The following is a 21,975-nucleotide window of genomic DNA, read 5'->3' on the forward strand; positions in this document are numbered from 1 at the left end:
CTTCTCCTCAGCCCTGACCCTTTAATTATTTTTTATTTGACCTTTATTTAACTAGGCAAGTCAGTTAAGAACCAATTATTATTTTCAATGATGGCCTAGGGACAGTGGGTTAAACTGCCTTGGGCAGGGGCAGAACAACAAATTTCCCCCCCAAAGCTCTGCCGCCCGAGGTAGCCTAGTCTGGATAGGGATCAGCAGTGTAGAGGTGAAACTTCCACCATATTGCTTCTACCTTACAGATCTGCAAACATTAAAGGGTTACAGCCAAGGTGAAGGGAGGGAATTGGGACCAGTGCTTCACATACAGCTTTCTGTGCACATCAACTCATCCACCAGTTCCAAGTGCTGCATAGTGGGCTCCCACTCATATCTAGTCAGTAATACGGACAAATAGATCTGGATTTTAGGAGGTAGAAATGAAGTTGATTTAATGGGAGCACAGTAAATGTAGCTGCGAAAAAAACGGAAAGGTTTCAAAACAGAAGTACATAACATCTCCAAACAAAACATAAAATAAAAACTCAGTCCTAATACATTCCTTTATCCAGTCCATCACATCTTCAAAACATTTTCATGTCAAATAAAAAAAGATACCATTATAATGGTTAATCAGATTTGCTCAGAATCATACAATCAGCGTGACAGGAGAGTCCCCGGTATACATAGGGGAGTGTACTGCAGTGGAATACTTGTGAGGAAGTCACAGAGTATGTCGCCACGGGTGTTCTTCACGATGCTACAACGTGGTAGCTACAGGAACAAAACAGCAGAGAAGTTTAGCCTTGAGCTTCAATGCTGTTAGTTGTGGAAATTGGACCGATATTGCGGTTTCCTTTGTGCATCGCTCAGTGTACCTTTAATCAGAGCACAGTTAAATTATCATAGCATACTTACCATTAAAATAACCATGACCAAGGGTTCAACGCTAACTTTTGGCTAATGAAACAAGTTCCTTGCCCACGTCACAGCAAATTTGTCAGACACATTACTAAAAGTTGATGCGATTGCCTCATGCAGAATCCAAACTGCTGATTCTAGTATTTCTCTATCATCTTGCTGGCAACCATTAATTATTCATATTTCATACTCCTCCATCCCCACCTCAACTCATCTAACTCCTACAAGCGGTAAACATGTATTTTTAAGGTATAAAAAAAATGCAATACAGAGAATGTAAACTGACATTTAGGCAAAAACAACATGATTCTCAAGCAATATATCCAGCAATATATTCATAAAATTTATTTTTTAAACGTTTAATTAATGGATATATAGTGGTTAACACCAATTCTAGTACATCATTTTTCCAGAGGTACAGCTAGCTACTGTCAAGTAGGTACACTTAAGCCTCATTTTATACATAGGATGCAAGAATTACAATTAGTGACGCAAAATGGCGGTGCTGCTAGTTGCGTAGACAAAATACGCAGACGTGTGCACTCCAGCAATTTGTAAGCAGACACCAGTACACGACATCGCCATCTTGAGTAGCCAATTGGGTTCTTGCATTGTGCATGTACTGTAGGTAAGGTATAAATCAGGCTTTACTCACTCACACACCCCCAGAGTGACAGGAAGAGAAGAACACAACAATGAGTGTCTTTAAAAAAAGAAGTCAATAAATAAACAGATGAAATTAATCCTCCTTCCTGTAGGCTTCCTGTAACTGTGCAATATGTAGTGTTTGTCTGTTTAAGGACTACAGCACACCTTCATTTGATCTTTCAACAGGTTTCGATGGGTCTCTTCAATAGTCTGAGTCCTGATCCATGCCACCTATACAGACGTGATGTTCAGAAGCACCATTGTCCATGCTGTTGGATAGAACTCGAGTCTTCCTTGTAGCTGGGTTGTGTTCATTAGGGCACACGATGGAAAACATTTTGAGACAGAAAACAAACAAAAAATTGCGTTTCTTAATGGAATTTCCCTATTTGAATCCATTTTCTTCAGTTTGGTGCCTGAAATGAACAGGACCCTGGTGTCAAAGCCAGCTCCTGAGTCAGGTTCTACAGATTGTCTCAGGCAGTACAGTAAGAAACTGCTGATAAGGTGAGAGGTCAGACAGAGAACTCAGGGCCAGCTTTCCGGGAGCGTGTGGCGAGTAGCCGGCGCAGTCGGAGCCCGGCAAACGGGTTGATCCACAGCAGTGACGGCTTGCCTCCAAACACGCTCCTCATGCCCTCCCAGCGAACCTGCCTCTCCCACGTGGGCTTCTCGTTCTTCAGACGCTCAATCTCCTGTGGTAAAAACACACACAGAGGAGGTAAACATCAACACCAGGTGAGAATTCAATAAAGCATAGCGAATGAGGTCAAATAACCACAATGGTAAATTAGCCTCGGTCATTGGTCACTAGTCTGATCAATGTCACCCCAGCTAGGTTTCTTCTTCCTTACATTATCAACAGGTTTTCTGAAGGAGGCTGATGACTCATATGCAAATAAGCCCCATTTCCCTCACTGGGACTTCACTACCACGGTCACGTGCTTGTTCAGAGGCGCAGGACATTTAGAAACAAATCCCAATCATGCAGAATAGAGAATCTTATCCATTCTACATTGTTGATAGAAATAGTCGACGTAGAATGTGGTTCTGTAATGCCTTTGCCCTACTGAATGTCTATCTATTATTTTTCTATCCATGTGGTTTGGCTCCTTGCCGTCTTGTTGCAGATGGATTGGACCTGAGAATGTGATGTATAACATGGAAACAATTCTTAATCATCTAATGTACATTGTATATCTACGGTTGTGGGTTCAATTCCCGCAGGAATCAAACTGAAAATGTAGCCACTCACTGCGTAGAAAGTTGCTTAGGATTACAACAGTGTCTGGTAAGTGGCATATAGTGTTATATTAAACCTCCTCACCGTCTCGTCGTTGCAGATGGAGTGGACCTGAGTGCCAAACATGACAGCGGTGAAGGTGAGGAAGAGGAGGCCCTCCAGGCAGAGGAAGATCATCAGCATCACCGTCACCGGGGGGGAAAAGTCACTGCACTCTGGAGTGGCAGAAACACCATTCAGGATAATCACATTAACACTGACCTCAATGTAGTTGTATTAGCAGCTGCAATCCTTCATTTGAAATTATAATAATTAATTTGAAAAATCAACAAATGACAGCTCTGCCAATTGGATTGCTATAAAGGTGAGGGATGGGGCTGGAGAAATTTAACCCCTCTCAAATTCATAGACGGAGCTATAGAAACGACTAATGATAGTCCACAAGATTAAAATGATAGTTTTGAAGCTGTATATTATTGTTAACAAAGACTTTGTTAACACACAATTGAGTAAAAAAAAAGAAAATCCAGATTGTGCCTTTAAAACAGGGCACATTGAAGTCAATGTAGTGGTTTTTAAACAGGGCACCCTACGGTCAAAGTAGTTATATTTAACAGGGAACAGTATATTTAGAAAACTCATCTGCAATCATATAATGATACTCACCACTCCACTGGAGTTTGACGCAGGTTACAAACTGGTACCCACTCAGGGCGAGAGCATGGGTGGAGATCATGGCTATATACATCTGCAAAGAGAGAGGGAACTATTACCCAATCCTGGTATTGATGGTAAAAACATTCACAGTAATTCATTGTGCACTGACAATGCACACAGGCATAAAGCTACAACAAAAGCACATTGACGAGCAGTGTACACAATCACAACCTATCCTAATAATACATCATCATACTTCTATCTGGCCAGAGCTAAAAGCGCAGCAGCACCAATGTGGTTTTACAGGCCTTTATGATAAGGCACCACAAATAAAGATGAAACACTAATCATTCTGTCAAACCAATTGCTTCCATGCAAAACTACACAACAGTACAAAATAGGGATGTCAGCGATGCAAGAAAAAAAAAAAAAAGTCGGATTAATTGACGTTGATTAATTGGAAGCGATGTACTACAGATGCATTTCAGTATTTCCCTTGTGCACAAGACCTTCAACAAGGTGGAACTGAGACGCAACTCACAGTGAAGAGGACAAAGAAGCGCTGGTTGTTCTCGCCGACGCAGTTGTTCACCCAGGGACAGTGGTGATCCATCTTACGGATGCAGCGCTTACAAATACTACAAGGGAGAGAAACGACATCATGGTCGTGTTCATTAGGCACCAAACAAGGAGGGGGGGGGGGGGGGGGGGGCTGAAACCCGGGAAGGACTACCTGGACTTCTGCAATAAGAAACATTCCTTTTTGTTTTCCATTTAAAATGTTGCCTAACAAACAGGACCCAAAAGATACAGTAGGCCAGTAGGCCAGGAAAACCCTTTAGATACTATAAAGCATAACAATAATACTTAAAAGCAACAGAAGTGTCCCCTCCTCACCTGCAGTGGTGGGCTCTCTCAGGTTTGATGCTGTAGCATTTGGAACACTTATAGATGACCTCTCCTGGTTTCAGGTTCAGGCTCTCCATGTATTTCTTGGTGGCGTTGCCTTTGGGCACAGCTCCCTGTAAACAAGACACATGGTTGGACAGAATGGACACAGTCAGAATGACATGTTTGGACAGACTCATTCAAAAACTTAAAGGAAACTACTAGTAAGTCAGCTCTTTCACTGCCAATAGGACAACACATTGTTACTATTCTGTGCCCAGGAGCATCAGACTGCCCTCAGACTTACCCTTCGTCATTCTGACTGCTTCTTTTACTTCTTGTATGCTCTGTCTTGCACTCCGTTCAAAGTCACTCCCTTTTCCAAGTCACCCAACATTACAATGCATCTTCACTCCTTTGTTACGTTTTTGTCCTAACGAACACGACCCTGCAGCGGCGGTTGGTTCACTCACCGGGTCGGTGAGCATGGTGCGTAGGTGCGAGGTGAGAGCCAGCACGGCCAGGCAGTTGAAGACCACGCCGTTGACCACAGCGTACCAGAAGCTCTTGGAAGGCAGCAGCATGACAAAGGTGACCACAAAGTCAGCGTAGAGCACCAGGAACCAGGTAATGAAGGCACAGACCATGCCACAGCCGTCCTGGATGAACCACACCTGCTCCGCCTCCCCTGCTGCAGAACCCACTGCAGCCTCCTCTCCGTCCAGCAGGGGGTGCTGTTGCTCTACATCTCGCAGCCGGTGACCTGAAGACATGCTGCCCTGCAGGAAAAGACAGAGAAAGAGGGAATATGAAAGCACAGAAAAGACTGAAAGGGAAAGAGAGTGTTTGTTAAAATAAAAGTGGCTTTGGTCAAATTGTGGATATAGGCTATTTAGCCATACATTGTGCCCATGTTTCTAGCCGAACCAAAAATAATGTAGGAACAACCACTGTTGTTTCTCTTGCTTTGACCAATTAGGCGTATTGGGTACTCACTCACTTTCTGTTAGCGTCTTTTATAATGTCATTGTTGTGTCCAATCTTCAGAACTACTGATGAGAGCATCCAGGGCCTGACTTATCAGGCCACATAATAGCCTGGCTATAACAGGAGAGAGGGTGGCTGTTTAGTGACAGTTCAACAATCCAAATTCATAAAACAGAAGTCGATATCTTATCCTCCTCATCCAGTAACACTGTCGTGTGCACAGCAGAAGGAACACTATTTGAACCTCCCTTTAGGTTTTAAACATAAAATGTTCGTATGGCTCAGTTGGTAGAGCATGGCGCTTGCAACGCCAGGGTTGTGGGTTGGACTTCCACGGGGTACCAGTACGAAAATGTATGCATTCGCTTTGGATAAGAGCGTCTGCTAAATGTTTTTTTATTTTTTTTATTTCACTTATGCAGCTTGCAAGCGACATAGTTAATTAGCTAGCTGGCGTCAGCACATAGCAGCATGGTAGCTAGCTATTAGCATTGTTAGTCCTCAGTGGTGGTTGACGTTATTCATAGGCTGTGCACCAGAAAAGTACATGCAACCATTGACATCTAACAGCAGTAAACTGGCTATTGTTGTAAATATTATTCTCTCTTTAGGCTGAGAAACCTTAGCTAGCAGTGTTAGCACTGCTGGCCAGCTACACTAGCTACAGCCAATGACTGGAACGTAAATGAAGGCTACAGCTACAACTGTCTAGTAAGCAGATACAGGCATTAGCTAGCATTATTAACGTTACATATTAGAAAACTTCATTATTACCGTCTTTATAGTTTCCCTGCTAAGGTGGTGGAATAAGGCTTCAATTTCATTCATGACAGCCCATTCAAGGCAAGTAAGCTAACGTTAGCTAGCTACACAACAATGTTTGGGAGGTGCATTTCCGGTGTAGATTAACTGTCAAATGTTTTCATAATCATTTTTTAAATGTATTATTATTTGGCTACTTATTTAGTTTAATTAATCATAAGTTATTGTACAACATGCAAAACTGACCTTTTTTTAATGACAAAAAAAATATGTAAATAGCATTCTCAGTACCTGTGAAAACTCAGCAAGGTGCAATATGAAACCATGAAAAAAGAACACTTTACATTTTGGAGGATCATTCCTGTAAGAATGTGAGAATGCATAAAGCAGTAACACATTTTGAAACAGGCCCTGAAATAGCTCTTACATACATTCACATAATTGAGTTACAACGTCTGGAACTTTAACTTAATTATTCCTTTGTTATGGAAAACATTGTTCTAAAAATATTAGGTGATAATATCACGAGGGAAATTCAGTTTCAGGCCAATACCTTGACTTGTTTTTCCAGACAATATACCCCTTATCTCTAAATTTGATCTAGTATTATTTTGTGGGTCGAAAAACATGGATTATGTTACAATAGTGCTCCTCTACACAGCTACCATAGATGGTGTTATTTCCTTCAGTGCACTCTCAAGTAAAGTAAGCAGCCTTGCACGAGCTGGAGCGGCTCACAGGAGCCTATCTCCTGTTTCTGTAGCAACCCCTTGGACAGAACACAGAACGCTTGTCTTTCGCAGGGCCTTACCCCCAGTCAACCTCTTTAATGCTAAGTGTCAAGCAGAAACGCAAAAGTCCTATTTTTACAGTCTTGCATGACTCGGCCAGGAATCAAACTCCAGATCTTGCAACCTCAGAGCATATACTCAAAAGGCCACTTATTTGCTAACTAAGGTGCTTGTACTTGTACTCCCAAGCTAGTAAATGTACTCCCAAACTGATGTGCTAACTAAGTTTAAAAAATCCGACCTTCGTTCAAATACCATTTGACATAATTTCAAATACTTTAGCTGGGCTTGATTGAACTTGCCTAGCGCAATGGAATCGATAGAAAAGTGGCAAAAGTGCAAACCCTGCCCATCTGGGACACAAGGCAGGCTAAAGCGAACGCTAAAAGTATATCAATGGGGAATAAACTTGTTTTTTTTCCAGCAGGAACGTCATTTCATCCACGTTATTATTTTAAAGGCAAAGTAATTCCCGTTTGTGTTTTTATATTATTTTTCATTCCAGAATGTAAAAAAAATAATTCACATGTCAGCATGTGGTGACCGTACTGTTCTGTGTCAATTGATAAACTATGCTGACTGACTAAAATCACAGTGTCTGTCACATGTCTCCATCTGAAAGTCACAGAATAAGATTTAAAGTACACAATGTTCTTCACCCCCTTCCTGCTGCTCTCTTTTCCTTAGACCAAGTTCCAGGGTTAGGGAGTAATGGATTACATTTTGAAAGTAGCATACCCAACCCAGCCAAGTTCCAATTAAACTGGCAACATTTTTGTTCGTACAGATGTTCTTATGTAAGAAATATGGACTCTTTTTTAAAGCTATATTAATAATCAATCAAAGCAGCAGTCTCCAAGAGCTGATTGTTTAAAAAAACAAACATCAAACACTGTGTTAAAGGTCCCAAACAGTCATTCTGATTCTCATGTAAAAATCCTTTTGAGTGACTTCACGCAAAATATTTTTCACCGATAAAAATGTACAAAAATTGAGAAACATTTAATTTTTCTCTCATGTCAAACTGCCAGGAAGTCTGAAAACACAGTTTGCACTGCGATGCAGTGTCTTAGACCACTGCGCCACTCGGGATGTTCCACCCTCAAAGTTTTTAATGCTTATCAATTGCCTTAAACAAAGTTTTAAATACTAAAATACTGCACAGGACTCTTAATAATTTCGTTTAAATGTTAATTGTATTTTTTGATCACAGAAATAATGAGGAGATAAAGAAATAATGAAAGTAATACATTTGGGCCAGATAACGCTCACCGGAATCAGCCCGAACCCCAGGTACTACATTTGGGCCAGATAACGCTCACCGGAATCGTCCCGAGCTCCAAGTAATATATTTGGGACAGATAACTCACACCGGAATCAATCAAATCAAATGTATTTCTATAGCCCTTCGTACATCAGCTGATATCTCAAAGTGCTGTACAGAAACCCAGCCTAAAACCCCAAACAGCAAGCAATGCAGGTGTAGAAGCACGGTGGCTAGGAAAAACTCCCTAGAAAGGCCAAAACCTAGGAAGAAACCTAGAGAGGAACCAGGCTATGAGGGGTGGCCAGTCCTCTTCTGGCTGTGCCGGGTGGAGATTATAACAGAACATGGCCAAGATGTTCAAATGTTCATAAATGACCAGCATGGTCAAATAATAATAATCACAGTAGTTGTCGAGGGTGCAGCAAGTCAGCACCTCAGGAGTAAATGTCAGTTGGCTTTTCATAGCCGATCATTAAGAGTATCTCTACCACTCCTGGGAAAGGTAGCACGTCCGGTGAACAGGTCAGGATTCCATAGCCGCTGGCAGAACAGTTGAAACTGAAGCAGCAGCATGGCCAGGTGGACTGGGGACAGCAAGGAGTCATCATGCCAGGTAGTCCTGAGACATGGTCCTAGGGCTCAGGTCCTCCGAGAGAGAGAAAGAAAGAGAGAAAGAGAAAATTAGAGAGAGCATACTTAAATTCACACAGGACACCGGATAAGACAGAAGAAGTACTCCAGATATAACAAACTGACCCTAGCTCCCCGACACAAACTACTGCAGCATAAATACTGGAGGCTGAGACAGGAGGGGTCAGGAGACACTGTGGCCCCATCCGATGATACCCCCAGACAGGGCCAAACAGGAAGGTTATAACCCCACCCACTTTGCCAAAGCACAGCCCCCACACCACTAGAGGGATATCTTCAACCACCAACCTACCATCCTGAGACAAGGGCGAGTATAGCCCACAAATATCTCCACCACGGCACAATCCCCGCATCCTAGCCATAAGTAATACTGCATGAGGCTGCCCAGACTCGGGCCACATGACATCGGCCGAGTCTGACTCTCAGCCGGAATCGGCTCAGATCCACTGTGCTAGCTGGGTAAACTCTATGAATGTAGGTCCATTGATTGTGCACAGTGATTAGTAGTGAGCTGGACAGTCAAGAAACTGTATGAATTTAGTTCATTCATCATTTCTACACCGTTTAGATTTTTTAAATTAATTTGAAAGTATATTGAGTTTTTACTCCAATCCCCCGCTGGCCTGTTTGGACCTCCTCGCACGCGAATCCTGCAGGCTGTATGTTTTTTAAATGTTTTTTATTGAACCTTTTTTTAACTAGTCAAGTCAGTTAAGAACAAATTCTTATTTACAATGACGGCCTACCTAAAGGCAAAAGGCTTCCTGCTGGGACGGGGGATGGCATTAAAAATCTAAAATAAATATATGACAAAACACACATCATGACAAGAGAGACACTTCAACTCTACATAGAGAGAGACCTAAGACAACAACATAGCTTGGCAGCAACACATGAAAACACAGCATGGTAGCAACACAACACAACATCAAGATGGTAGCAACACATGGCAGCATCCCAACATGGTAGCAGCACAAAACATGGTACCAGTCGCTAGCTGCAGCGAACTGAAAAAAAATTAGCGACCCAGGGATGTGTGTGCTTTGGGGACCTTTAACAGAATGACTGGCAGAACGGGTGTTGTATGTGGAGGACGAGGGTTGCAGTAGCTATCTCAGATAGGGGGGAGTCAGATAGGGGTGAAGTGTTTGACACCCCTGGTTTAGGTAGTCTTAGTCTTCCCAACCCGGTAGTCATTCTGAATGCAGGTCAGGCATGAAGAAGAATTCCAAATGTTGGCTATACTAACTCTGGCTGGATTCCAAAAGGAATTAAACATCACTTTGCAAGGTTGCTTAGTGTGACTTGCAGGCCCGATGTGGTCTGTAAACTATGAGTTTCAGGTCACTCTATTAGGGTAAAACTAGGCTCTCAAAATAAGGCCTTATCAAATACATATTCTATTGTGTTAAAGTATTTAATTTGAATGATAAGATACAGTATTCACTTAGGCTCTCACTAGGATTGCTATAGGACAAAAAAGGCTTTGCATCAGTTCTGCACTGTACTACTGCAGTTTAATTATTTGTGCCAATAGCTACATTTTTATGTGAAGCTAAGCAACATTATAATATCCATAAACCTAAAGTCAAATAATTGTTCATTTGGCAGCATTGTCAATATTCTCAGCTTGAACACGAAGTCAAAACATGCAGGGCATTATTCTAATGAGCTCCGCCCCCGAAACAAAACCAATAAAAATACCCAGTGTTCTTTGCAATTGTTTATCAAATGTGTCTGCTCATTTAGCAGACACTCTTATCCAGAGTGACTAACAGTCAGTTCATTCAACTATTACAACCCCGTCTCACAGTCATAGCAAGTAAAATATTTTTTGTTTCCGGATTTGGGTGAAATCAGATCTAAGTAAAATTACCAAAATATAAAAATTACTGTTGCTTCTACATTGATAAAGTTTGATCAGAAAGTTACTGATATCCTCTTCCATTTCAAACACTTGGATTCAGAAGTCGGGATTGTAAAGGTTTTTTTGTGACATCACAAAAATACTAATTTATTACACCAATGGTAGTGTCTTGTTCTCTTGCCTAATTTAAAATTAGTACTGTCTTGTAACCAACATCGCAGAAGGTGTGTTCACAGAGGGGCGTGCTTTACATAGCTAGGTAGCTAGTATTCTGGTGTCAAAATTTGACTGCAGCGAGTCAGCAAATATGATTAGAAGTTTCCCCTATTCATCCAAGGCAAAGATACATATATGTTTCCCCTTTCATCTGTCTGGTGTTATCTAGTAACCAGAGGTGTAAAAAGTACTCAATTGTCATACTTTAGTAAAAGTAAAGATACTTTACTATAAAAAGACTCAAGAAAAAGTAACCCAGTAAAATACTACTTGAGTGTCAGATTTTAAATGTACTAAAGTGTAAATCTTGAGTAAAAGTAAATGCTCTACATCATATTCCTCACATTTAGCAAACCAGATGGCACAATTTCCTTTTTTATGACTTTTTTTGACAACCAGGCCCACACTCCAACACTCATCATTTACAAAGGAAACATGTTTGTTAAGTGAGTCCACCAAATCAAAGGCAGTATGGAGGACCAGGGATGTTCTCTTGAGTGTGTGAATTGTACCTTCTTTTTTTTTTTTTACTGTACTGCTACGCATTCAAATTGTAACTAGTAGTTTTGGGTGTCAGGGAAAATGTATGGAGTAAATGTCAGGCTCTGTATGAAGGTGAAGTCAGGTGCAGGAGAGCAGAGTATGATTAAATAAAACGCACTTTATTATAGTTTCAAAACCGGGAGCACAACAAAAACAAACACCCTCAAAAAACAGAACAATAAAGTAAAGCGCTTACTGAACATCACTTGACATGAAAACAATTACACACAAAACATGATGGGAAACAGAGGGTTAAATACAAGTAGATTGATTGGGGAAATGAAAACCAGGTGTGTATGAAAACAAGACTAAACAAATGGACATATGAAAAATGGAGCGGTGACGTCGATCGCCAAACGTCGCCCGAACAACTTCTGCGGAAGTCGTGACAGAAAAAAAGTACATAATTTTCTTAGGAATGTAGTGAAGTAAAAGTGCAAGTAGTCAAAAACATAAATCGTAAAGTACAGACAACCAAAAAACTACTTAAATAGTACTTTAAAGTATTTTTACTTAAGTACTTTACACCACTGCAAAAAAAGCATGTGTGTTTAGTGAGTCCACCAGATCAGAGGCAGTAGGGATGACCAGGGATGGTTGGTTGATAGTTTAGTGAGTCCACCAGATCAGAGGCACTAGGGACATCAATGATGTCGCTCTCGCTGCTGTTGATTCTTTGATCCACCTCTACGCAGACGACACCATTCTGTATACCTCTGGCCCTTCTTTGGACACTGTGTTAACTAACGTCTAGATGAGCTTCAATGCCATACAACTCTCCTTCCGTGGCCTCCAACTGCTCTTAAATGCAAGTAAAACTAAATGCATGCTCTTCAATCGTTCGCTGCCTGCACCTGCCTGCCAGTCCAGCATCACTACTCAGGACGGTTCTGACTTAAAATATGTGGAGAACTACAAATACCTAGGTGTCTGGTTAGACTGTAAACTCTCCTTTCAGACTCTCAGACATTAAACATCTCCAATCCAAAATTAAATCTAGAATCAGCTTCCTATTTCGCAACAAAGCATCCTTCACTCATGCTGCCAAACATACCCTCGTAAAACTGAGCATCCTACTGATCCTCGACTTTGGCGATGTCATTTCCAAAATAGCCTCCAACACTCTACTCAACAAATTGGATGCAGTCTATCACAGTGCCATCCGTTTTGTCACCAAAGCCCCATATACTACCCACCACTGCGACCTGTATGCTCTCGTTGGCTGGCTCTCGCTTCATACTCGTCGCCAAACCCACTGGCTCCAGGTCATCAACAAGTCTCTGCTAGGTAAAGCCCCGCCTTATCTCAGCTCACTGGTCACCATAGCAGCACCCACCTGAAGCACGCACTCCAGCAGGTATATTTCACTGGTCATCCCCAAATCCAATTCTTCCTTTGGCCGCCTCTCCTTCCAGTTCTGTGCTGCCAATGACTGGAACGACCTGCAAAAATCTCTGAAGCTGGAGACTCTTACCTCCCTCACTAGCTTTAAGCCCCAGCTGTCAGAGCAGCCCACAGATCACTGCACCTGTACATAGCTCATCTGTAAATAACCCATCCAATCTACTTCATCCCCATTCTGTATTTATTTATTTATCTTGCTCCTTTGCACCCCAGTATCTCTACTTGCACATTCATCTTCTGCACCACTACAATTCCAGTGTTTAATTGCTATGTTGTAATTACTTCGTCACCATGGCCTATTTATTGCCTTTACCTCCCTTATCCTACCTCATTTGCACATGCTGTTTATAGATTGTTCTACTGTATTATTGATTGTATGTTTGATTATTCCACGTGTAAGTCTGTGTTGTTGTATGTGTTGAACTGCTTTGCTTTATCTTGGCCAGGTCGCAGTTGCAAATGAGAACCAGCCTACCTGGCTAAAAAAAAGGTGAAAAAAAAAAAAAAAATGTTTGGTTGATAGTTTAGTGAGTCCACCAGATCAGAGCCAGTAGGGATGACCAGGGATGTTTGGTTGATAGTTTAGTGAGTCCACCAGATCAGAGGCAGTAGGGATGACCAGGGATGTTTGGCTGATAGTTTAGTGAGCCCACCAGATCAGAGGCAATAGGGATGACCAGGGATGGTTGGTTGATAAGTGCGTGAATGACTATTTTCCTGTTCTGCTGAGCATTCAAAATGTAATAAGTACTTTTGGGTGTCAAAGACAATGTATGGAGTAAAAAGTACAATATTTTCTTAAAGGAATGTAGTGAAGTAAAAGTAAAAGTAGTAAAACATATAAATAGTAAAGTAAAGTACAGATATCCCAAAAAACGACTTAAGAAGTACTTTAAAGTAATTTTACTTAAGTACTTTACACCACTGCTAGTAACTGGCTAGCTTGGTCTTAAGCCAGCATGGAACAAAAGCTGGGGAATGGTTGCCCAAAACTCCGACGCAGGTGTCATGTCATACATTGAACAGGAAATTGATACAAACTTCTTGACTTTATTGATAGTAATGATGTATGAATGTTGCATATATATGTATACATTTATTGAAATATACCCAGACCTCACCCTGTAAAGTGTCAACTGAAATTTTCCAAATGAGCTAGCCAGCTACACTACATGACCAAAAGTATGTGGACACCAGCTCGTCGAATGTTTCATTCCAGATTCGTCCGTCGGACTGCCAGATGGTGAATCGTGATTGATCCCTCCAGAGAACGTGTTTCCACTGCTCCAGAGTCCAATGGCGGAGAGCTTTACACCACTCCATCCAACGCTTGGCATTGCGCATGTTGATCTTTGGCTTGTTTGTGGCTGCTCGGCCACGGAAACCCATTTCATGAAGCTCCTAACGAACAGCTCTTGTGCTGATGTTGCTTCCAGAGGCAGTTAGATTTTTACGCGTTACCCGCTTCAGCACTCGGCAGTCCCGTTCTGTGAGCTTGTGTGGCTTACCGCTTCGCCGGCTGAGCCGTTGTTGCTCCTAGAGGTTTCCACTTCACAATCACAGCACTTACAGTTGACCGGGGCAGCTCTAGAAGGACATAAATTTGACGAACTGACTTGTAGTAAATGTGGCATTCTATGACGGTGACAGGTTGAATGTAACTGAGCTCTTCAGTAAGGTCATTCTACTGTCATTGTTTGTCTATGGAGATTGCATGGCAATGTGCTAGATTTTATACACCTGTCAGCAATGGGTGTGGCTGAAAAGGCTAATCTACTATTTTGAAAGGGCGCCACATACTTTTGTGTATAAAAAACTCAGCAAAAAAATAAACATCCTCTCACTGTCAACTGCGTTTATTTTCATGTGTAAATATTTGTATGAACATAACAAGATTCAACAACAGACATAAACTGAACAAGTTCTACAGACATCTGAGTAACAGTAATGGAATAATGTGTCCCTGAACAAAGGTGGGGTCAAAAGTAACAGTTAGTATCTGGTGTGGCCACCAGCTGCATTAATTACTTGCAGCGAATCTCCTCCTCATGGACTACACCAGAATTGCCAGTTCTTGCTGTGAGATTTTACCCCACTCTTCCACCAAGGCACCTGCAAGTTCCCAGACATTTCTGGGGGGAATGGCCCAAACCATCACCCTCTGATCCAACAGGTCCCAGACATGCTCAATGGGATTGAGATCCGGGCACTTTGCTAGCCATGGCAGAACATTGACATTCCTGTCTTGCAGGAAATCAAGCACAGAACGAGCAGTATGGTTGGTGGCATTAACATGCTGTGGAGGGCCATGTCAGGATGAGCCTGCAGGAAGGGTACCACATGAGGGAGAAGGATGTCTTCCTTGTAACGCAGTGTTGAGACTTCCTGCAATGACAAGCTCAGTCAGATGATGCTGTGACACACCGCCCCCAGACCATGACGGACCCTCCACCTCCAAATCGATCCTGCTCCAGAGTACAGGCCTCGGTGTAATGCTCATTCCTTTGATGATAAATGCGAATCCAACCATCACCCCTGGTGAGACAAAACCACGACTCATCAGAGAAGAGCACTTTTTGCCAGTCCTGTGTGGTCCAGCGATGGTGGGTTTGTGCCGGTGATGTCTGGTGCGGAACTGCATTACAACAGGCCTACAAGCCTTCAGTCCAGCCACTCTCAGCCTATTTCGGACAGTCTGAGCACTGATGAAGGGATTGTGCGTTCCTGGTGTAACTCAGACAGTTGTTGTTGCCATCCTGTACCTGTCCACAGGTGTGATGTTCAGATGTACCGATCCTGTGCAGGTGTTGTTACATGTGGTCTGCCACTGCGAGGACGATCAACTGTCCGTCCTGTCTCCCTGTAGCTCTGTCTTAGCCGTCTCACAGTACAAACATTGCAATTTATTGCCCTGGCCACATCTGCAGTCCTCATGCCTCCTTGCAGCATGCCTAAGGCACGTTCACTCAGATGAGCAGCGACCCTGGACATCTTTCTTTTGGTGTTTTTCAGAGTCAGTAGAAAGGCCTCTTTAGTGTCCTAAGTTTTCATAATTGTTACATTAATTGCCTACCATCTGTAAGCTGTCAGTGTCTTAACGACCGTTCTACAGGTGCATGTTCATTACTTGTTTATGGTTCATTGAACGAGCATGAGAAACAGTGTTTAAACCCTTTACAATGAAGATCTGTGAAGTTAATTGGATTTTTACAAATTATCTTTGACAGACAGGATCCTGAAAAAAAAGATAATTATTTGTTTGCTGACGTAACCATATTACCTGGAACCACCATTTCAGTAATGGGTGAAAAAAGGCCAAGTAACAGATTTGATTAGTTTAGACAAAATATATATTTAAGTAGTTTAAGATGAATTAAATCAATCAATGTACATTCAAAAACATAGATATTGAAACAAACTATTCTAAAAAAAAATATCATCCTACAATAGAGCATGCTGGGAAATATGATAATGAAGGGTGTGGTTTTGTTTTAACACTGGTAATTAACACTTACAGAGTGACTTTAACACCTGAATCAACACTAGAAATGTTACACTGAAAAATCAACACTTGGTAACAATTTGCTGTGTATATACATTGCACTTATCTCTATATACATAAACTCAAGGTCAAGTAGATAATACTTTATGATTACACAACACATAATAAATTGACCAGATATTTCTGTTACAGTGTCTCTCACCACCATTGATATTGTTTTGAACTGATATTGGTGGTATATGTGAAATTAGTCAGTCAAGAGCATGTTATATGTCCTCCTCTTCTCCTGCTAGGCTCCTGGCCCAGCTCTAGTCCCAGCCTAGTCCAAGGGTTAAGCTCTAGTCCCAGCCCCAGTCTAGTCTAGTCTAGGGGTTAAGCTCTAGTCCCAGCCCCAGTCTAGTCTAGGGGTTAAGCTCTAGTCCCAGCCCCAGTCTAGTCCAAGGGTTAAGCTCTAGTCCCAGCCCCAGTCTAGTCTAGGCTCTAGTCCCAGCCCCAGTCTGGTCTAGGGGTTAAGCTCTAGTCCCAGCCCCAGTCTAGTCCAAGGGTTAAGCTCTAGCCCCAGCCCCAGTCTAGTCCAAGGGTTAAGCTCTAGCCCCAGCCCCAGTCTAGTCCAAGGGTTAAGCTCTAGTCCCAGCCCCAGTCTAGTCTAGGGGTTAAGCTCTAGTCCCAGCCTAGTCCAAGGGTTAAGCTCTAGTCCCAGCCCCAGTCTAGTCCAAGGGTTAAGCTCTAGTCCCAGCCCCAATCTAGTCTAGAGGTTAAGCTCTAGTCCTAGCCCTAGTGCAGTGGTGTGGTTTGGAGCGTCAGTGTTCAACCAAGCCTCTCTTTCTATGCCGCCACAGGGGTGAGAGAATGTCTCCTGAGCTGGGAAAGAGACAGAAGCGTGTCAAGTTCCACAGCTCTGAGAGTGCAGAAGTCACTGCAACACGAATATATACATACACACAGCTATTTTTAGACAACCCCCCCCCCACACACACACACCTTCTTGCGCCCCTCTATCTTCCATCCAGTGGCGTGAAAATTGTTTCCTGCTCCATTGATCTTGTCCATCCTTTTCCCCACGCAGGAAAGGAATGCTCAGGAATAGAACCTCAGTAATATCTCAGCCAGCCCCAAACATTAAAAAAAGTGCTTGATATTCGCTAGATCGACACTCCTCTTCCTGTTCTCTGCCCGTCTCAAGTTTGTCTGAGAGGGATGGCCTGTAGGTGGAGTCCTTGGTTGCACTCTCTGCTGCAGTTCAGTCTCACTCTGCCTGCTTGGAGACTTAGCGTTGCGTAGCGCTGTGGGAGTGACTGTGGGGACCTGCGGCGGCGGCGACCGTAACCCTGTGAGCTGATCTTGTCCTCCGGGGCTCTGTTGACCTTTAACTTGTTGTTGAGGATGTGTAGCCGATGGGCCAGGTCATGTAGGCTGCATGTACCCAGAGAACAGCCTGGTCTTTTCACTGAGGTCACAATGGATCTTCTGGACCTGGAAGAGAAAGAGATCAAAATGAGATAAGAGAAGAAATAGAGATTTCTAAAGATTGACTGAAATGAACTTGACCAAAAACCATTCAAATGTGACCTTTTTATATTAGTAAAAACATAATTTTTTTTTATACACCAGAGTGACCATCATTGAAATAACACCTGGAATGAAATACTGAGGGGTCTGTTTCCTCTCTCTGCCCTGGTCCACTGAGGATCCCTGAGTTCACTGCAGAGCTGCTTTGGAAATCTTCTCTTGTGCGGCTCTGTAACCAGACTCCAAATCTACCACAGAAGAAGAAGAAGAAGAAGAAGAAGAAGAAGAGAAGGCATAATGCAGAAATAACATACTTCCCCCTAGACACATCAAAGACAGAACACACATCCTATCCAATAATCCTGTACACTCTATAGAATTAGACGGTGGCCACCGTTCGTCATTCGTCAATCAGGTTACCTCTTTTTCATGTTGGAGTTGAGGTCAACTTTGGTGCCTTTGACCAGCGGTAGGACTGTGCCTTTGACTAGCGGTAGGACTGTGCCTTTGACCAGCGGTAGGACTGTGCCTTTGACCAGCGGTAGGACTGTGCCTTTGACCAGCGGTAGGACTGTGCCTTTGACCAGCGGTAGGACTGTGCCTTTGACCAGCGGTAGGACTGTGCCTTTGACCAGCGGTAGGACTGTGGCTAGAACACACCCGCAGATGATGATTTGAAGATGCACTTTCATATTGGCTGGAGCCTGCGAATAAGAATTAAAAAAACATGATTTATATTTAGATAGTCTCATTTACTTGTGAGAAAAGGTGAGAAGTGTCTCCTGGCTCCAAAAGTATACCTGGATTATACCATGCTTACATAAGACGGTCCAAAAAGCCGGTTATGTGAACTCTGACCCTCTTCAGTCCCTGGTCATTAATTTGCCCAATATAATATCTGGACAAAAACAGTTTTGAGTATTGGCTAATTTCTCTGTGCTCAGGAATACCATACATTCTACATGGATGAGAGTGACGAGTCATCTCCTTCAGTCTTCTTCTGTAATAACAATATAATAAGAAAATTGCACTGCTGTAGACAGACAGAAAACAAAGATAGCACTGCCTACGTTCCTGCCTTGACTTCAGAGAAAAACTAAATGATCTGATACAAGTCAGAAAGAAAATATACATTCTCAAATTCAAATGGCAGATTTCACTTACCTCAGGCTCAAAACAATTCACTTCACTGGGAGGCTGCCAGTTGCATAGATCTCTCCAGTTACTCCTGGGTGGGTGCTTTTTCTGAGGCTGTAGTTACCTATTTGTCTGAGTGTACACAGTCAACGTGAGAGGCTTTATAGGGGTGGGTGGGAGGGACTTATACCTTATTGACAGTCAATGTGGGAGAGGCTTGTCTATGTGACAACTTTTATTGTACTCATCCTCTCCAACAGACTGTGAACCATGTAATGTAGCAAAGCTATTACAGAACAACAATAGAAACGCAACATGTAACAACATTCAATGATTCTACTGAGTAACACAGTTCATTTAAGGAAATCAGTCAATTGAAATAAATTCCTTAGGCCCTAATCTATGGATTAGGATTCTTCTGTGATCAAAAATATAAACACAACATGTAAAGGGTCCGATGTTTCATGAGCTGAAATAACAGATCCCAGAAATGTTCCATAAGCACAAAAATCTTATTTCTCTCAAATTTTGTGCACAAATGTCTTTACATCCCTGTTAGTAAGCTTTTCTCCTTTGCCAAGATGATCCATTCACCTGACAGGAGTGGCATATCAAGAAGCAGAGTTACAGGCTTAGGTTTTTCCATTTATGTTTTGAGGTTGGACTTTGGCACGTGTAGCCCATTAGCACGTAGGGTGCACCGGTTGGTGTCACCTCCTTAGCCAGAATGTGTTACACCTGTGCTGGTTGCGTCTCTTTAGAGGGAAGATTTTTCACTTGCGCTGCCCAGGTGCTATTTAAGAGTGGCTTGCCCAGTGACCCAGATTTCTTGAGAGATGGGGCGCGTCAATGCCTTTAGTTGGCGTGCCCTATTTGATTTCTAGAAAAACATTTACTTGTCAGATTTTGTTTTCTTTAAGTTCGGTGTGGGTTTTTCTTTTGTTTGCCTCTTCTTTGGCAAATGTATTGGGTGCTCATGGTGAGTGTTTTTGGTTCCAGTTGTAGTTGCTAGTCAACATACACCCCCTAAAACCCCACCTGTTTGTTTTGGTTGTTGTCAGTGACTCTTTGTTAGTTCCCCCTTCTTGCTTGGGAATGTAACAATGGCATGATCATTACACAGGTGCACCTTGTGCTGGGGAAAACTAAAGGCCACTCTAAAACGGGCAGTTTTGTCAAACAACACAATGCCACAGGTGTCTGAAGTTTTGAGGGAGCATGCAATTGGTATGCTAACTCCAGGAACGTCAACCAGAGCTGTTGCCAGAGAAGTGAATGTTAATTTCTCTACCATACGCCACTTCCAACGTCATTTTAGAGAATTTGGCAGTATGCCCAACCGGCCTCACAACCGCAGACCACATGTATGGTGTCCTGTGGGTATGCGGTTTGCTGATGTCAACGTTGTGAACAGAGTGCTCCATACTGGCTGTGGGGTTATGATATGGGCAGTCATAAGCTACAGTTAACGAACACAATTGCATTTGATCAAAGATAATTTGATTTAATTTGCATAAAATAACCGTGACGAGCTCCTGAGGCCTATTGTGAGGCCCATTTTGTGTAAGGTACAGTTTGTGACCAATAGAAGCATAAATTGAAGTCGGAAGTTTAAATACACTCAGGTTGGAGTCATTAAAACTAATTTTTCAACCACTCCACAAATTTCTTGTTAAACTATAGTTTTGGCAAGTCGGTTGGGACATCTACTTTCTACTTTTTTTTTCTAACAATTGTTTACAGACAGATTATTTCACTTGTAACTTACTGTATTACAATTCCAGTGGGTCAGAAATGTACTGTACATACACTAAGTTGACTGTGCCTTTAAACAGCTTGGAAAATTCCATGTCATGGCTTTAGAAGCTTCTGGTAGGCTAATTGACATATTTGAGTCAATTGGAGGTGTAAAAGCCAGACTACGGTTTGCAACTGTACATGGGGACAAAGATTGTACTTTTTGGAGAAATGTCCTCTGGTCTGATGAAACAAAAATCGAACTGTTTGGCCATAATGACCATCATTATGTTTGGAGGAAAAAGGGGGATGCTTGCAAGCTGAAGAACACCATCCCAGCCGTGAACCACGGGGTGCTTGTTCTGGTTTTTTTTTGCTGCAGGAGAGACTGGTGCACTTCACAAAATAGATAGAATCATGAGGAGGTAAAATTATGTGGATATATTGATGCAACATCTCAAGACATCAGTCAGAAAGTTAAAGCTTGGTCGCAAATGGGTTTTCCAAATGGACAATGACCCCAAGCATACTTCCAAAGTTGTGGCAAAATGGCTTAAGGACAACAGGGGTCAAGGTATTGGAGTGGCCATCACAAAGCCCTGACCTCAATCCTATAGAAAATTTGTGGGAAGAACTGAAAAAGCGTGTTTGAGTAAGGAGGCCTACAAACCTGACTCAGTTACACCAGCTCTGTCAGGAGGAATGGGCCAAAATTCACCCAACTTATTGTGGGAAGCGTGCAGAAGTCTACCCAAAATGTTTGACCCAAGTTATACAATTTAAAGGCACTGCTACCAAATACTAATTGAGTATATGTAAACTTCTGACCCACTGGGAATGTGATGAAAGAAATACAAGCTGAAATAAATCATTCTCTCTACTATTATTCCAACATTTCACATTCTTAAAATAAAGTGGTGATCCTAACTGACCTAAAACAGGTCATTTTTACTAGGATTAAAATATCAGGAATTGTTAAAAACGGAGTTTAAATGTATTTGGCTAAGGTGTATGTAAACGTCCGACTTCAATTGTATCTGTATTTCCAGTCATGTGAAATCCATAGATTAGGACCTAATGAATTTTTTTTAAATGGACTAATTTCTTCATATGACATGTAACTCAGTAAAATCAATGAAATTGTTGCGTGTTGCATTCATCTTTTTGTTCATTATAATGTTTACATTCTGTCATAAGGAGCACATGTTCAACTTCATAAAAAAACACGCATGTCAAATGGTCCCGTACAGTCAAAATCATGTTTTTAAT

The 21,975-nt window shown here is 42.2% G+C and overlaps 2 protein-coding genes across 14 annotated transcripts; both read right to left on the reverse strand.

The window, feature by feature from the left end:
• Nucleotides 1–401: 401 nt before the first annotated feature.
• LOC110522725 (palmitoyltransferase ZDHHC7) lies at nucleotides 402–6,238 on the reverse strand. Of its 12 annotated transcripts, none has more exons than XM_036969449.2 (8): nucleotides 6,095–6,238; nucleotides 5,334–5,434; nucleotides 4,807–5,112; nucleotides 4,343–4,467; nucleotides 3,987–4,083; nucleotides 3,455–3,536; nucleotides 2,873–3,003; nucleotides 402–2,240 (listed from the first exon to the last, which is right to left on the reverse strand). In XM_036969449.2, the coding sequence occupies exons 3-8, from the start codon at nucleotides 5,104–5,106 to the stop codon at nucleotides 2,061–2,063; spliced, it is 915 nt and encodes a 304-aa protein (XP_036825344.1). In that variant the 5' UTR covers nucleotides 5,107–5,112; nucleotides 5,334–5,434; nucleotides 6,095–6,238; the 3' UTR covers nucleotides 402–2,060. The 12 variants fall into 12 exon arrangements, with proteins under 12 accessions (XP_036825344.1, XP_090089538.1, XP_036825346.1 ...); XM_090233412.1 differs by having other exon boundaries at nucleotides 4,807–5,107; nucleotides 6,095–6,237; XM_036969451.2 differs by having other exon boundaries at nucleotides 5,330–5,434; nucleotides 6,095–6,234.
• An 8,423-nt stretch (nucleotides 6,239–14,661) lies between these two features.
• Nucleotides 14,662–19,103, reverse strand: LOC110519910 (pro-adrenomedullin). 2 transcript variants are annotated; one of them, XR_016495571.1, is made up of 5 exons: nucleotides 18,997–19,103; nucleotides 18,253–18,536; nucleotides 17,958–18,080; nucleotides 17,305–17,796; nucleotides 14,662–17,184 (listed from the first exon to the last, which is right to left on the reverse strand). XR_016495571.1 is itself a non-coding variant. In XM_090233420.1 (4 exons), the coding sequence occupies exons 2-4, from the start codon at nucleotides 18,522–18,524 to the stop codon at nucleotides 17,502–17,504; spliced, it is 690 nt and encodes a 229-aa protein (XP_090089546.1). In that variant the 5' UTR covers nucleotides 18,525–18,536; nucleotides 18,997–19,103; the 3' UTR covers nucleotides 14,662–17,501. The 2 variants fall into 2 exon arrangements, 1 of the variants encoding a protein (XP_090089546.1); XM_090233420.1 differs by having other exon boundaries at nucleotides 14,662–17,796.
• Between the last annotated feature and the right edge of the window lie 2,872 nt (nucleotides 19,104–21,975).

The sequence above is a fragment of the Oncorhynchus mykiss genome, chromosome 4, assembly GCF_057628025.1.
Source record: "Oncorhynchus mykiss isolate SJ-2025 chromosome 4, ASM5762802v1, whole genome shotgun sequence".
Taxonomy (NCBI): domain Eukaryota; kingdom Metazoa; phylum Chordata; class Actinopteri; order Salmoniformes; family Salmonidae; genus Oncorhynchus; species Oncorhynchus mykiss.

What these genes read in the sequence shown, in the direction of transcription:
- LOC110522725 (XM_090233412.1), bottom strand. Translation starts at nt 5,398, where the DNA reads ATGCTCTCATCAGTAGTTCTGAAGATTGGACACAACAATGACATTATA. An exon ending in GCACCATGCTCACCGACCCG is followed by an intron (nt 4,468 to 4,806) that starts GTGAGTGAACCA and finishes TCTTGTTTACAG; the next exon opens with GGAGCTGTGCCCAAAGGCAA. An exon ending in CGTCAAACTCCAGTGGAGTG is followed by an intron (nt 3,004 to 3,454) that starts GTGAGTATCATT and finishes CTGCCACTCCAG; the next exon opens with AGTGCAGTGACTTTTCCCCC.
- LOC110519910 (XM_090233420.1), bottom strand. Translation starts at nt 18,524, where the DNA reads ATGAAAGTGCATCTTCAAATCATCATCTGCGGGTGTGTTCTAGCCACA. An exon ending in AACTCCAACATGAAAAAGAG is followed by an intron (nt 18,081 to 18,252) that starts GTAACCTGATTG and finishes CTTCTGTGGTAG; the next exon opens with ATTTGGAGTCTGGTTACAGA. An exon ending in CCCTCAGTATTTCATTCCAG is followed by an intron (nt 17,797 to 17,957) that starts GTGTTATTTCAA and finishes TTTCTCTTCCAG; the next exon opens with GTCCAGAAGATCCATTGTGA.